This window comes from Vipera berus, assembly GCF_964194415.1.
Source record: "Vipera berus genome assembly, chromosome: 3".
Taxonomy (NCBI): Eukaryota; Metazoa; Chordata; class Lepidosauria; order Squamata; family Viperidae; genus Vipera; species Vipera berus.
In genome coordinates this window covers 121143353-121159912 of record NC_138204.1, presented here as the reverse complement: position 1 = coordinate 121159912, position 16560 = coordinate 121143353, and the positions used below count along the sequence as shown (strand labels likewise).

Genomic DNA, 16560 nt, shown 5'->3' with positions numbered 1-16560 from the left:
CTCCAGTAATGGAGCATTCACATCTGAAGGCAAGGTATTCCACTGGTTAATTGTCCTCACTGTCAGGAAGTTTCTCCTTAATTCCAGGTTACTTCTCTCCTTATTTTCCATCCATTGTTTCTTGTCCCCCTCATCTTTGTGGTAGCCTCTCAAATACTGGAATATTACTAACATATCCCCCATAGTCCTTCTTTTTTCTAGACTAGCCGAACCCAAATCCTGCAACTGCTCATGTTTTAGTCTCCAGGCCTTTAATCATCTTAGTTGCTCTTCTCTTAACACTGTAATATGGTGACTAAAACTGAATGCTGTATTACCGGTGTGGTCTTATTAAGGCTTTATAAAAGGTAAAGGTAAAGGTTCCCCCGCACATGCGTGCTAGTCGTTTCCGACTCTAGGGGCCGGTGCTCATCTCCGTTTCAAAGCCGAAGAGCCAGCGTTAAGTGGTACTAATACTTTATATGATTTTGATTCTGTGCCTGTTTCTACAACCAAGGATTATTTTAGTTTTTTTGGCTGCCGCCGCACATTGCTGACTCATAGTCAATTGATCGTCCACTAGCATTCCAAGATCCCTCTTACAGTTACTGTTTTTGAGCCAGGTTTTGCCCAATCTGTATTTGTATCTTTGTTTTTTTCCTGCCTAAGTGCAAAACCTTGCTTTTCTCCTCATTAGATTTTATTTTGTTGGATAGGGCCCATTGTTCAAGATGTCAACATCCCTTTGGATCCTGAGCTTGTCTTCTGTGGTGTTGGCTATTCCTGCCAGTTTAGTGTCATCTGCAAATTTGATGAGTTCCCCTTCTATTCCCTCATCTAAGTCATTTATGAAGATATTGAAGAGTCCTCCTACCCTCCATGTAGATGTAGTACCATTAAGGACTACTTGTTGAATACAGTTTGTCATCCTGCATCACTGGGGGACCTCTGCATGGCCTGAGAGGGAACAGCAAGGCACCTCTGGTGGACAAGGGTATAGTGCTTGCCCTGGTCTCATCTTCCTCAGCTGGAGACAATGGATCCCCTCCAGCCCCGCCCAGGCTATCACAGGTGCCACCCGACATGAGTAACGTTGAGGTGGCCACATCCACCCCAGCCACGCCCAGCCCACAAAGGAATTTTAAAATTGAAAAAGATTTAAGTGAAAGAATTTAAAATTAAAAATGATATTTAAGAGGAAAAATGAAGATTAAAATTGTAATAAGGAATTTAAAAATTGAAAGAAATTTTAAAAATTGAAAATGATTTTTTCTTATGAAAAGGGAATTCAGAGATTTTAAAAATTTAACAATTTACAAGAGTTTTTGGCCCTTTATGAAGTAATATGCACTGTTTTTTTTGTTGGAAGTCTCAGGCTATTTTCTAAGAGATGTTTGATATCTGGACACATTAATGCTGAGCCACTTTGCAGTTTTCATAGTTCATCGTATCAATGTATTAACAATATCAGGGATAACTGGATGAACGTTTACTTTCTGAAAACAATTATGCCGAGGAAAGTTATCAATTTTTACAACTAAGAATTATTGTAAGCTCCTGTGTTTGCTATCTTTCTGATTTTATTTTTTTTAAAAAATAAAGCATCAATTCTCATGTAAATGGATGTTTTTGGTTCTGGTTGTTTTTTTTAATGATTTAGAAGAGCAATTTGCAATGTACAAATCAATCAATTTCCTCTCCGGGCAGTATATGTTAATCATTCCTAGCAGTATATCCATTTGTTTAAAAAATAAAAAAAGAAAGAAAAATAGAAAGAAAAGTAGAAACAGATCTATTAATACAAAATGGGAGAAACTCGGACTTCATGTTTTACCCTTATCTTAACTTTTAGAATCACTAGATATTACCTTTGAAAATTTTATCAGTAAGATTTAGAACCTGGCCATCATGGTTCACTTTGCAAGAGGCTATCTGCTAAACAAATTAAAATGTGCATTACAGGTAGTCTTCAACTTACAATAGTTCATTTAGTGACTGTTCAGAGTTACAATGAAACAGAAAAAAGTGACTTATGACCGTTTTTCACACTTGCAACTATTGTAGCATCCCCCTGGTCACGTGATCAAAATTCAGATTCATATTTATGACCGTTGCAGTGTCCCCGGGCCATGCAATCAGCTTTTGCGACCTTCTAACAATTAAAGTCAATAGGGAAGTGAAATTCATTTAACGACCATGTTACTAACTTAAGAATTACAGTGATTCTCTTAACAGCTGCGGTAAGAAAGGATGTAAAATAGGACAAAACTCGTTTAAAAATGTCTCACTTAGCAACAGAAATGCTGGGCTCAATTGTGGTCATAAGTTGAGGACTACCTGTACAGTTTTATTGGACAATCCAGCATTCCAAAATCTATAAACAAATTCTTGCTGCTGAAATCACTGTCCATCTTGGTGATATGGATAGTGCCAAGAGTAAAAAAAAGGAAGACTTATGTAATGATTGGTAGAAAAGGTGGACTAGGGTGGGGTCCCCAACCCCGGTTTGTGGACCAGTACTGGGCTGCGGCATGCCATCAACCGGTCCGCACAAATAAACAAAGCCTCATCCGTAGGATGCAGGCAGCACACAAAACCACACACCCTCTGGTCCATGGGAAAAACCGGTCCCTGGTTCCCAAAAGGTTGGGATCTCTGGACTAGGGAGTCAATGCCCATTATATAAAATGGGCACGGATTTCTTTGTCAGGGAAAAAAACATATTTTGTTGGGGGAAAAACATATTTCTCTTCCCACTGTATGATCTATTCTAGTTTACACAAAGCCAGATGTTTCTTGAGGTCTTCCCAGAATGACTGCCTTAAAAATTAGTGTAGCTTGTGGAGTTTTGGGGAGACACTATGTATGCCTTCTATCTTAATTCCTGTGCATCGAAAATACTGCAGTTCTGAAGTTTAATATAGTTTTAAACTAAATTCATTACTAGAACATACTTTTTAAAAACATTTTTCTTGACTTATTTTTCAAACCTCACATTTTAGTCAATTAATAATCTTAGAACAATATCTGATGGTATTAATATTACCAATTAGTACAAGTTTATCTTGTTCTTTTTATGGTATTAATGTGAATCATTTATAAAGAAGATCAAACAAGCTTTATTTCTGTATAAATAGACACTACGAATTTAAATTTAATGGACAGCAAAGCTGCTTTATTCATGGTCATCTTTGGAACTATATGTTTGCTAAATTGAAATTGCATTCTCATACATTGGATATAGAATTTTTATTAAAACTCAGTAAATTATTGGCTTCTCAACTGAAACAACTAACCTTTGGAGCCAGCTCTTAAATTTGTTTGTCATATCATCCAGCTCACATTTGATCATTTTGTTAATCAAAAAGTTAAGGGGTAATTGTCAACGCTGCATTGAAATCATGGTATTTTATATATCCAGCATTCCCAAAATCTAGCAGGAAAATAAATAAAAAAATGAGATGAGGTTGATCTGGCAATACTTCATGACAAATCTATGCTGATTTCTGATAATGACTGCATTATGTTCAAGGTGACTACTCTTTGATCTTGTTATCAAGTGAAGTTTCTTGGATGAGAAGCAAAAGGTTTTTGTGGTTCTTTGATTATCTACTTCTTGGAGACTTACTTTCTCTGATAAATGTTAATCCTCTTGTGATCTGCGTTAGCATGGCTATTTACTTATCCAATCCTTTGCCTTCTTCAAGTGAATTTATAATTTATTCTTAGCAAGATGCAATGATGATGAGATACAGTTTTTACAGAGCAAAAAAGAGAACAGCACTATTTACCCTAATAATACTATCTGTCTTACTATATCTAATATTTGAATCAGCCTGCTTGAGAAATGGGAGCTGTTTACAACTCTAGAATATTTACATGACTTAAAAAAACAAAAATAACCACATGGCTTCCAAATTAGTATTTCTGCATAGCTAGACGGTTAACTAGATGGTAGATTTATACCACTGCTGTACTGCAATCTTTTATAAAAATGGTGGAATAGCTTTAAAACAGTAATTGAGACAAAATGGCATTGATAAATAAAGAATCAGACAGGAATTTAAAGACATTTTACTATTAAACTTTGCTATTAATTAATGATAGAAAAGTTCATAAATCATTATTTTAAAAATAAAACAGGAAGGATATGAGACCATCTTCCAATTCCTCTAAGGACATCACACACAAGGATGCATTTCTTTATCATCCTACACAACAGGTAAGGAAATAATGGCTAGAAGCCTTGAGTAGTCAGATTTCAATTTATTATTAATAATAATTAAACTTCTATAAACGTGTACAGGTAGTCCTTGACATATGACCACAATTGAGCCAAACATTTCTGTTGCTAAGTAAGACAATATTAAGTGAGTTTCGGCCATTTTATGTCCTATGACCACATATTTATGACGGTTACAATGTCCTGGGACATGTGATTTGCGACCTTCTGACAAGCAAAGTCAATGGGAAAGCCAAATTCATTTAACAACTTACGTTATTGACTTAACAACTGCATTGATTTACTTAACTGTTGTAAAAGGTCATAGGTCATAAAATGGCCGAAACTCACTTAATATTGTCTTACTTAGCAACAGAAATGTTTGGCTCAATTGTGGTCATATGTCAAGGACTACATGTACATGTTTATAGAAGTTTAATTATTATTAATAATAAATTGAAATCTGACTACTCAAGGCTTCTAGCCATTATTTCCTTACCTGTTGTGTAGGATGATAAAGAAATGCATCCTTGTGTGTGATGTCCTTAGAGGAATTGGAAGATGGTCTCATATCCTTCCTGTTTTATTTTTAAAATAATGATTTATGAACTTTTCTATCATTAATTAATAGCAAAGTTTTTAATATGTGCTAGTTGCCAAGCATCTGAATTTTAATCACGTGACCATAGGGATGCTGCATTGGTCATAAGTGTGAAAAATGTTGATAAGTCACTTTTTCCAGTGTCGTTGTAATTTCGAATGGTCACTAAATGAACTGTTGTTAAGTAAAGGACTACCTGTCCATTGAACTTAGTAAATTACTGACATTAATGGAAAGTTAGAACAATCTGAATATATCAATTACCCAGAAATTACTCAGTATACTTCCTGTCACTCAATATACACCGGTATCTCGGTATTCATTATTAACTGATTCTAGGAGGTGGGATGAGTACCAAAAACGAGGAGTACCAAACAAATTGTTCTCATAAGGAATAATGTAGTAAGTCACAATGCAGCTGACACCAACAAGTTCTAACTTGTACATTGAGTACCAAACAAATGAGTACCAGGATAACATTTTGGTGTCAAATGCGTTGAGCTTCAAAGCAGTTGAGTACTAAGGTACCACTGTATTTAGAGGCTGGACAATTGTGATGGTTGCGATGGGAGGGCGTTCTCTGTGGGCGCGCCTGACCTATGGAACCATTTACCGGTTGAGCTCCGGATGGCTCCCGACCTTCGCTCCTTCCGACACGACCCAAAAACCTATCTGTTTGAGCAATCCGGTCTGGTCTGACGGGTTCTGTTGTAATTATTGTTTTAAGGTAACTTATCTTCTACATGTGGGCATTAGGGTTTAATTTGTTTTCAATATCTGTATTTGTGCATTTTGATATTTATGTCACTGTTCACCGCCCTGAGTCCTTAGGGAGAAGGGCGGTATACAAATCAAATAAATAAATAAATAAATTTGGATTAATGCAAGGTGTTTGTATTAGTGATGTAATTGGTCTTTTCAGTGCTGTGATTTTGAGTATCTCTTTCACATTGGTATCAGTTAACTTCAAAATACTCAGGTGTAGCTAAAAATTCATAATTATTGTTAAGGAAAAATATGCCACCCTCCATTTATAGGTAGTCCTCAGTTACAACAGTCATGAAAAGTAACTTTATGACCCCATTCCTTGCATCTATGATCTTTGTAGGTCTGTAAAGCAAAGGAAAGCTGAAGTAAAATCATAACCTGCAGTTTTACTTAGCAACGTCTTTGCCAGTCTCAGTTCTGATCACTAAACAATGACTATCTTATTGGCATTTTGAATGTAAACATGGAGAATTGTTGTTACTCCTTTGTAACTCATCGATAACAAACCATTTACTGGCTATGTTGTTGCTCTCCTGTTTTTCTAGTCAGATATTTAGTTCCATTCCAAATCTATATTTGGGGGTGATGGTGAGGGAGAGACAGAGAGATTGATTTTTTTATATCAAGTCAAATTTTAGGAAACACTGAGTACAGCAAAGCTATTGCTTAAGTACCAGATTCCTATAGCACAAATTTGAAATGGGGTATATATTAATATAATATATACCCCATTTCGAATTTGTGCTATAGGAATCTGGTACTGATTTGTCTTTCAATTTAAAAATAGAGAAATTAAACTGCACAAATGTTTCTGATGTTCACATAATAAAGCACACAGCATTAGCAATCTCCAGCAAAAGTTTAGTACAATTAGACTCTTTGAACGTCATAAAAAAAGAATATGCAGGGCAATTAGATACATACTTACATAGGAACAAAGCATTTCCAGTGTAACATGAGGTTTATAACTGAATCTGATACAAGTTTCAGAAATAGATTCTGAGAAATTATGTACATTAAAATCCTCCTGTCAGATATTTATTATTTCTTCATCAATTCACTAATCACTATCTAATAGTAACATAATTTTGTCTGCTATCTTCCGATATTTAAGTTTGATAGGGATATTTTCAACAAAACCTATTTGCAGCTTCATAAAAGGAAAGCCAGAAATACAAAGTAGAAGATGATAAATTAGTCTATGTTGTATGCAAGCAGTATCTGTTACTCAGAAGACAGTCCAGTATTTTGGCTTTTTGCCAGTACATTTTAATTCAGTTAGTTCATTTCTTTTGAAAGACTTATGTAGCCTGATATAAGCATATACACTAAAGTCGAGTTTTGCTACTTGGACTATTTGTGGACTGACATCAGCATTTTAATTTGAGTACTATGATGAATGTGTAAAATGTGTAATGCCCTATCTGAATACTTGCAGATGTTTCTGGTACACTCTTGGAATATGTGGATAATGAACAGAATTCATTTGAATTCATCCAAATAATGAAAATACCTATGGCCTACAGAATGTGAACAGGCTGCAAACAGTGTGTGAGAAATGTGAGTGAAGTTTGTAATTAAGTGGGAGTTGCTGTTTGTATTGCTTGATTTTTAATAGAGTTTTTAATTTGTATGTTATTCTTATTCTTATTGTAAATAACGAAGAATAATTTTGGAATGCAGCAATACAGTATATGAGTTTTCTGAAATAAACATTGTTAAAAAATTAAAGCTCAGAATTAAACTTTTTTTTAAAAGGTTCATTTAATTGTTCAGTTAAGGGAAGCTAATTCTAGAATTCTGGTGATGCTGAGTTTTACAAAGTTACTGCCAAGTGCACAAAATGTGCATTGTAGAAGCAACCTTATGCACTTGGAGAAAGCCTCAATTGAACACCTAGAGCAGAGGTATCAAACTGCCAGCCTGCGGGCTGGACGCATCACATGGAAGCCACGCCCACCCCACTGCCAGCAATGGCAAAACTGTCCCGATATGTTGCGCGACGTCACGTGACATTGCGAGTTTGACAAGTCTGAGCTAGAGAAATGGATTCTTGGTATTATCTATGAGCCGTACTAATTGAACTAATTATTTGCTAGTTTTGGCTATTTGTTCAGGAAGAGGTCATAACAAGGATGTTTAAGAATTGTGCTATGAATCTGGTGAAGTATTATCTTTGACTCTTGCCCCAGACAGAAGTGGCGCAAAATTTGGATGTGTCAAGAGGCCTTTGAATAGATTTATCTTGTGTACCAATTGTGGTTGTTCCTGGCCTGGGAGGCCTTGTTCAGTCACTCATGCCCTGGTCACTTCCTGGTTGGATTACTGCAATATGCTCTACATGAGGCTGCTCTTGAAAACTATCCAGAAATTATAATTGGTCCAGAATGAGTGGCACAGTTGTGGGCTCCCCATGATTTGCCATGTGCATTGGCTTCCAGTTCTTTTACAGGTGCAATATAAGGTGCTGGTTATCGTCTTTAAAATCTTACATGGCCTAGGACCAGGTTATTGGCCAGAATGACTTCTCATAAAGGTATCTACATATTTTACTAGGTCCAACACAGTGGGCATGCTCCAGGCCCTTTTTCTTAAATGTTGCCATCTAACAAGCCAAGCCAACACACCTTCTCAGTAACATTCTTCCACAAGATTTGAGAGACTACTACTTGTCTGGTACTTCCAAAAACTCCTGAAGTACTGGATTTTCCCAGAAGAATTAGGATAATGTGTCCTTGTTGGATATGAGGGATATGTGTTTTGGAAAACACAATAAAATGTTTATGTTGCTTTTAGATGTGTTACTGTTTTATTACTATTGTAAGCTGCCCAGAGTTATGATACATAAAATGGGTACTACACAAATCTTTTAAATAAAATTTTATCTTAACTGTCTTGTGCATTTTCAGATCTAGGCCACCTCAACTTCTGTGTTTCTATTTGTCTTTCAGTTAGACAGAGCAGCCTGTTCTTTTTTCACCTGCCAAAAAGTTGTTCCCACTAGTGAGTTTCAGATGCTTATGTGGAAATCTAATGCATTCTATGATATCTCTGGCCAGATAAGCTTGTGTATAAAGTATTCTGCTAGCAGTGTTACAAAGCCATTACCAAGGCTCATTGTCCATCAAAGACTAACTTCATTCAGGACGGGGTAAGTTATTTTGAAAAGTGCAGATCTTTCAAAGACACATCCAGTTCAAGTGAAATATCCTGACAACTTTTGGGAGACAAATATTGCAAGCCTAGTATCTAACTTTCAGACTTGGCTTGCTGTAAATTTTCTCATTTAGATGATGGAACAAGGGGCATTTAACAATGATGGAACAATAATTATATATAGTGGAAATAGCAATAGCACTTAGACTTATATACCGCTTCACAGTGCTTTACAGCTCTAAGCGGTTTACAGAGTCAGCATATTGCCCCTCCTAACAATCTGCACCCTCATTTTACCAACCTCTGAAGGATGGAAGGCTGAGTAACCTTGAGCTGGTGAGGATTGAACTCCTGGCAGTCGGCATATAGTGGGCACTTTGGAGGAGAGTCAGTTCAGTACAATGGTTAAGGCACCAGGCTAGAAACCAGGAGATTGTGAGTTCTAATCCTACTTTAGCCCGGAAAATCAGCTTGGTAACTTTGGGCCAGTCATTATCAGTCCAACTCACCTCACAGGGTTGCTGTTGTGTGAGGAAAATAGGAGAACAAAGGAGTATTAAATATATTAGCTGTTACTGATGAAAAAATAAAGGCAGGAAATGGATAAATAAGTTACCATGCAGCAATTCTTGATGTTTAAGGAAACTTAAGAAAAGGGTAACCAAACACATAATTAAAAAAAAGACTTTCTTATCGACAGAATAACAAGAGGTAAGAGTCCTGGCAAAGACTAGCTGTGAAGAGAGAGGGGTGATATGCGACAAGCATCTATTAAGCCTGCTCAAATGGATTCTTTCCTTATCTTTTAACACACCAACAGGCTATTAGGACCAGCTATTCACAGAAAAGATTTTAGAAATATTTATTTGGCTTTGCATAATATTTATTGCAGATTTATTTACAAACTATATTACTTGCAAGCTGCTTTAGAAAGATTGCTATCCTGAAAGTCAGGATATAACAAATGTTAAGAAATAATTAATCTAGCAGACAGAAACTTGATTCTGTCTGAAAATAACATTAAATTTAATAAACATATGCTATATTAAAAAATAAAATAAACCAAATCTGCAATTACAGAATGGGGAATACTTGGTTTGGTTAAAAAAAAAGAAAGATAGCTCAAAGGAATAACAAGAGAAATATAAATCATGGCTGCAAAAAAAATGAAATACAGGATTGGCTCACATCAATAAAATTAAACTACCCAAAGTAAGGGACGTAAATATTTCCATTCTGTTCTGCTCTAGTCAGATCCTATATTAAGTACTATCTAGTTTTAGCACCACCTGTTAAATGGGATTCAGACAAATTCAAACAGATGCAAATAAACAGAATGACAGAATACTAGAAACCAAATCTTATAACAAAAAAAAATCAGAGTAGTTTTTTAAAAAATATAACAGGGAATGTCTATGATAATATTCTTCTACTACCTGAGGAAAGATCACATTGAGGAAGACTTACCTGCCCTATTATTCCAGAAAGCAAAACACAAAGCAATAGTTTTGAATTACAAGAAAGCAAATTCCACTTGAATATTAGGCAACACTTCATAATGGTAATGGTACAGAACCAATTCCTTACAGAAGTGCAGACTTCCCTTGCCTGGGGAGAAGAGGCCAAATCAGACATGCTTTAATAGAACTAGTGTCAAGGTTCTGAATGACGAACCCAACCAAGCAAACACCTTCGAGACATTCCCAATCTCTTAATGTAAAACCTTTATTGAATACATCACTTTGGCACTAATGAAAGCAAAGCCAGCTCTGGCAAGACCCCTCCCAAACCCATATAGTAAAAGTTTTGAATTCTCCCTCCTTCCTCTGGGTCAGATCATGTTGCCCAATCAAGTAGAAAAATATTGTTAAAAGAAAGCATTATCTAGGTCTGGCCAGACACCTTGTGTCTCACAGTCTGGCTTCTTAATATCTGAAGTCTGCATTCCAAACCTCTCCTCTCCCCCCAAGTTCATTGGCAAGTTGAGAAGCAATATTTGTTGCGCCAGCAGTGCTTCGAAACTTGACCACTAGTTTGGTCTAGTGCAGGGGTAGGCAACCTTGGCTCTTTTATGACTCGTGGACTTCAACTCCCAGAATTCCTGAGCCACGAGTCATAAAAGAGCCAAGGCTGCCTACCCCTGGTCTAGTGGTTAAGGTCTGAGGCTAGATACCAAGAGACTGTGAGTTGTAATCTCATTTTAAGCATGAAAGCTGGCTGGATGACTTTGGGCCAGTCACTTCCTCTCAGCCCAATCCACAATACAGGGTTGTTGTGCAAGGAAAAAGGAAGAGGCAGGAGTATTTATTTATAAATTCCTGCACAGAACTAAGTTTGAGCCCAGTCCATTTCTATGATTCTGTAATTCCTAAGTGACTACAGAGCAAAAAATACTTAAAATGCTTATTTGAAGGAAAACCGAACCAGAAATATTTTTGAAAATTTATATATTTGGGACTGTGCTTTCAGTAACCTAAACATTCTGGTTAAGTTCACTTGTGATTCAAGTTATCTTCGCTGAGTTTTAATTTATGCTTATTTAATAAACAAACATACAGCATATATGTATATAGCAAGTTGGCAAAGTCTCAGTCAAGCCTCAAGAGAGAGACAGCCATTTTCCTAGCTGATCCTGGGATTAGGGAATGTGTCAAAAATTCAAAAAATTGGATTGAATTACTTACAGGGTAGAAGTGGTCCTTATGTGCACAGAATTCCATACCACAAAGCAGCAAATGTAAGACATTCAGTTTAAAATATCTGATGGCTACAGGGATCACAAGCATTACTGCTTTTGTAGTTTGCAAATCTCGTACGCTCACTGGCAGCTTCTTGTGCTCTTGAAAAGAGGTCACTTATTTGGTTACTTCAGAAAGTAGATGAATGCAAATGATTCTGAAAACATTTAAACTGCTTGGTTTGCTCATTGAGTTTATCACTGATTTGACAATTATAAGAAATCCATAGAACAAAATAATTCTACTGTTCTTTGGCATTCATGAAGGCCAACTTCATGGCATGGAGCTATGGGCAAGGGCTGGAAGCTAAAGCTGAGTTTTGCAAGGGATGTCATATTTGCATCCATTCTTTTGCATAAAGTTTGCCCTATGTAGAATCCAACGGATATTGCTGACAGATAGTGCTAACACACTGGAGGAAAAGTAATGTGAAGGTGTATAAAAGCAAAACAGTAATTTCCATCACTATTAGAAACAAAGTTAAAACAAACAAACTTTGCCTTAGCAGTTAATAGGTATGCCTCCTGATAGAAATCAGAAAGACGCTGCATGCATTAGGCACATGTAACATTAACCATGGGAAAGTGTCTTACAGAAGGTACTGCTGATTGCCGTCAGGAACTATCTAAAAAAGTCCCTAATTTATAGCCACCTTTGCAGACTTTGCACCTCTAAAAGACTCACTCCACCTGTCAAGCTGCGAAGAATACCTATGCTGTAGCATCCATTACTGCTTGTTAGCTTGCCTGCAGATTGGGGGGGGGAACAGGAGGGAAGAATGGAATGCAGGCTTCAGACATCAGACTGCCATGCCGTGAGAACCAAGGTTGCTCAAGAGCTGTTTACCGAGAACTAAAACCCTCTCTCATAATAATTGTCTGACACTTCATTGGACAATGTGACCTGCACTATTTGGGGGAAGGGAGACTCTATACTTTTAATATACTGATTTTGGCACCAACTAACCAGAGCTGGTTTTCCTTTCATCTGTGCCAAAATTATGTGCTCAATAAAGTTTGGCATTAGAGATTGCATCGTCTCAGCTATGCTTACTTCATTGGGTTTGTGAGTCGGAACCTTGGCACCACCTTTTTTTAAAATACAAGTGTATGGTAACCAATCAAGATCAAAGTAATCACATGTGGGAGGCAAGAAAACCAATCTTTTAAGCTATCTAAATAATAGAATGTCAATAAACTTTAACCATATCATATAAACATCACTGTAATGAAACAACACAATGTATCAAGATTTATAACATTAAAAAAAGAAAAAAGACAACAAATCCCTCCACTTTATTTGCCTAAACATGATTTCTGCTTAAAACAATCTTGAAGCACTCAAGATAATCTGATATCCCACCTTATTATCTATTCAGACCAATAGCTGTTTAACCATGAGACAAACATGCTAGATTCATACAACATGCAAAACCATGATTATACTAAATAAAGCAAGGATAAATGATTCTACAAATTATTATCTTTGTTTAAACTCTAGTCTTTGTACAGATGATATGCTAAACTCAACTCCAATATGGATGGCTGCGTCATACAAATTTGGTATAAATAAATGCTGCAGAAAAAAAATGAGAAAATAAGAAAATTGAATGTAAATAAGATAACTGACAAACAAGAACCATTACTTACATTCGTCCTATACCTTCATACATTCTCGTTTCTTCAGCTAAAGTCATGATCTCTGTGTCTGTAAGATGTGCATGCTTTTTTGTTCTATTCAGCTGATCTATTTGTATATCTGCCAGTTTCACCTTTTGTTGGGTTTCAATGACCTTAGCTTGAAGTTCAGAAAATGCCTGACATAGAGAACAATACAAATGTAGGTAATTTTTTTTAAAAAAATCTGTAACAGTCTTCAGTCTTCACAAAAACCTCTGAGATTTTTATTTAGGTTGTCCTTGACTTACAACCACAATTGAGCCCAACATTTCTGTTGTGAGTTTTCTTCCCTTTTAACAACCTTGCTTGCCACAGTTGTTAAGTGAATCATTGCAGTTAAGTTAGTAACACGGTTGTTAAGTGAATCTGGCTTCCCCGTTTACTTTGCTTGTCAGAATATATCGCAAAAGGTGGTCACATGACCTCGGGACACTGCAACTGTCATAAATATGAGTCACTTGCCAAACGTCTGAATTTTGATCACATGGCCAAAGGGATGCTGCAATGGTTGGGTGTGAAAAACGGTCATATCACTTTTTTCAGTGCCATTGTAACTTTGAACAGTCACTAATTGAACTGTTGTAAGTTGAGGACCACCTGTAATGCATATTTTAATTTTTTTAGCAGATATCTAACTAACCATTTATTAAGAGAGAAAAGCCAGGACAACTTCAGAAAGTCTAATGAGTAGTGGCTGACACCATGGTTAAAATGGCAATAGAACAGAACTCCTTTTCCCCCCTACTGCAATCTCTTACCAAAAGGATGTACTGTATATTTAAACATCAGACAAATTAAAGATATAAAATATGCACCAAACATCAAAAATATTAAAGGGGGGAAGGAAGTAGGAAGGTTGGAGGGAAAGAGGAGGATAAGTGGGGAGAAATGGGAGGGGAGTGGTGAAGGAAAGAAGAGAGGAAGAAGAGGGAAGTAGGAAAGAAAGAGAAGGGAGAAAGAAGGTAGAGAAGAGGGAAGAGAGAGAAGGAGTGTAGATACAGTGAAAGGGGAAATGGACAAGCAACAACAAAATTTACATGTATGTATGTATTGCGGTATATTTGTTGATATGTATGGGGGAGAGTTGGAAAAAATAAAAAAAAAACTTTAAAAAAATATTAAAGAAAAAAAACAGAAATAACACTGGGTGAAAACCAGTATGCATGCAAGACACAAATCTGTTCCAACCATCAAATAAGTAATTTGGTATAGCACTTTTTAATCAAATTAAATAATTCAGAAAATGTTGAGAAAAAATGAGAATTGTCCACAGGGGGCCTGCATCACAGCTCTGAGGACACAGTTTACTGGTAAAAATATTTACCATGCATTATATAATTGTAAAAACAATTCTGCAAGGTAAGTGGTGAGTACTATTGCTGTACATTTGCTCTACATTCTACAAATTCCTTAATTCATTCATATCAAGCAAAAACCATATTATTTCTTAGTGCAATGTATGAACAGCTTTATAGTCTCCAGCTATATGTAGACTCAGTGAGCTTTATCATTCTGTGGAGATTATTTCCTTATGATAGCTTAATTTATTTTTTCCACATAAAAAAGCAGATCCTGAAGTTTCAAATTGGGTGATATATTAAAATTTAAAGTGTAAAGAGATATGAAAAGTTTTGTAAGTCAAATAAAGTTAACTAATGTGCTTATCTTCCATGCAGCCTAAATGACAGATGAAATCAAAAGTATATATTTTTTCCTGTAGAAAGGTGATAAACTATTATAAATTATTACAATTAGGAAAAAACAGCAGGGAAAGAAAAACAGAAAAGAGTGACAGATCCAGGATGAAAGAGTCATTAGGTCACCAGTAACATCAATGTGTTCTGATTTGATATTGAAACTGTTAGAATTATACTTTGGGACAAGTTAGCTTAGTTTGACTCCATATACTACAGATTTTAAACTTTATTAATTTTATTTTTGATGCAATCTCTGTAGGATTAAATATATGAATGTCAAAACATATCTCAACACCTCCCCAAAATGTTTACAGCTATAGGTTTGCTATACAGATACAAATCAAAAAGTAACCTAATTTAAATTTGACTGTCACCTGACTAGCTTTGAAACAGAATTGAATCATTAAAAATGCTTTCCTCGTTTTATTTTCAGAATTAGATACACAACGAAATTTATAGCCAAAAGATTTAAATAATTTCCGTCCAAAATATTCTTCTTAAAACATTCTCATAAAAGCAGCAGGCAATGACACTAGTTTAAATAGAAAATGAATCACATGAGAAACAAATTGTTGCCATAATTCGGTTCACAGATAAAATGTTTCCAAATATATATTGCTGGGGGAGGGGAAACAGATATGAAAAATTCGTGGAGACCATTCGTGAAGATCTGGGAAGCGGAGAGGGATCACATAAGCCCACCAAGCAGAATTTGCTGATATTCTATGAAATCATCACGCATCGCACTCGACTTCCAAATCCCCCTTACTTTCAGGCAACTCCCGACCCATTTTCATTTTCTTTACCTTTTTCAACTCAAGATCCACCGGCGCCGCCATTTTAACTACTCCAAAAACAGCTACGCATGCGCATTAAGCAACAGCTTTAACGGACGGCATAACGGTCCTTTGTTCCTGCTGAGTCGAGTCATGCGTAGTATGGTGACGGCTAGGTCAGAAAGTTGCAGTTCGGTTGTTGTCTCCTCTTCTGTTTACCAGCAAATTTATCTTATATCGTTCAGTTGGCAATTTTAATGTTTTCAATAAAAATACAAAAGTTTTTTTTGTTTTCTGTCAAAACAACAGCTCCTTCATGGTTCCCATATACAAAAACGTATATTCAGTTAGTCGCCCCCCAATGTTGGTATAACACCGCGAAGCGTGTGCTGCATCTTACACCCGTCCCCGCCTCAGTTTCCTCGCGTTTTGCAGCTACTAAGTTATCTGGGCAATAAATGAATGCAGTCTTGGAAGACTGCAAAAGAAAAGTAACCTAATTTTAAAATATGCTTTTGTCCTAATTTTCCCTATGTATTTGTAGCCTTCTCTTAATGCGGAGATAAATATATTGAACTTATTTTCCAATGCAGTTTTGTTAATATATTTTGTCATGTTTATGAGCCATATCTCGTCATTTTTATCTGTTTTGACATGACTTTTATTAAAAAAACAAACTGAATAATGTAATAAATTCAGGGATTTACAAAATACTTTGTGCATGAAATGGATGGTTAGATTGTCCATGCTTTAACCAAAAGATATTTTGGATGCTTTGTTCAAGGATTCAAATCAAAATAGGGTTTCTTTGTTTTGTATACTGGAGGTTTTTAAGAAGAGAGTGGACAACCATTTGTCTGAAATTGTATAGGGTTTCCTGCCTGAGCAGGGGACTGGAATAGAAGACCTCCAAGGTCCCTTCCACTACTACTACTACTACTACT

The 16560-nt window shown here is 36.1% G+C and overlaps 1 protein-coding gene across 1 annotated transcript in view; it reads right to left on the bottom strand.

Moving 5' to 3' along the window:
• The window catches only part of PFDN1 (prefoldin subunit 1), a 49193-nt gene extending 33428 nt beyond the window's left edge, over nt 1–15765 (bottom strand). The window contains exons 1-2 of the mRNA XM_081322201.1: nt 15647–15765; nt 13114–13280 (exon numbers count right to left, since the gene is read on the bottom strand). Of these exons, the coding sequence (XP_081178327.1) occupies nt 13114–13280; nt 15647–15679 (200 nt within the window). The 5' untranslated portion in view covers nt 15680–15765. The remainder of the gene's footprint in view (nt 1–13113; nt 13281–15646) is intronic.
• Between the last annotated feature and the right edge of the window lie 795 nt (nt 15766–16560).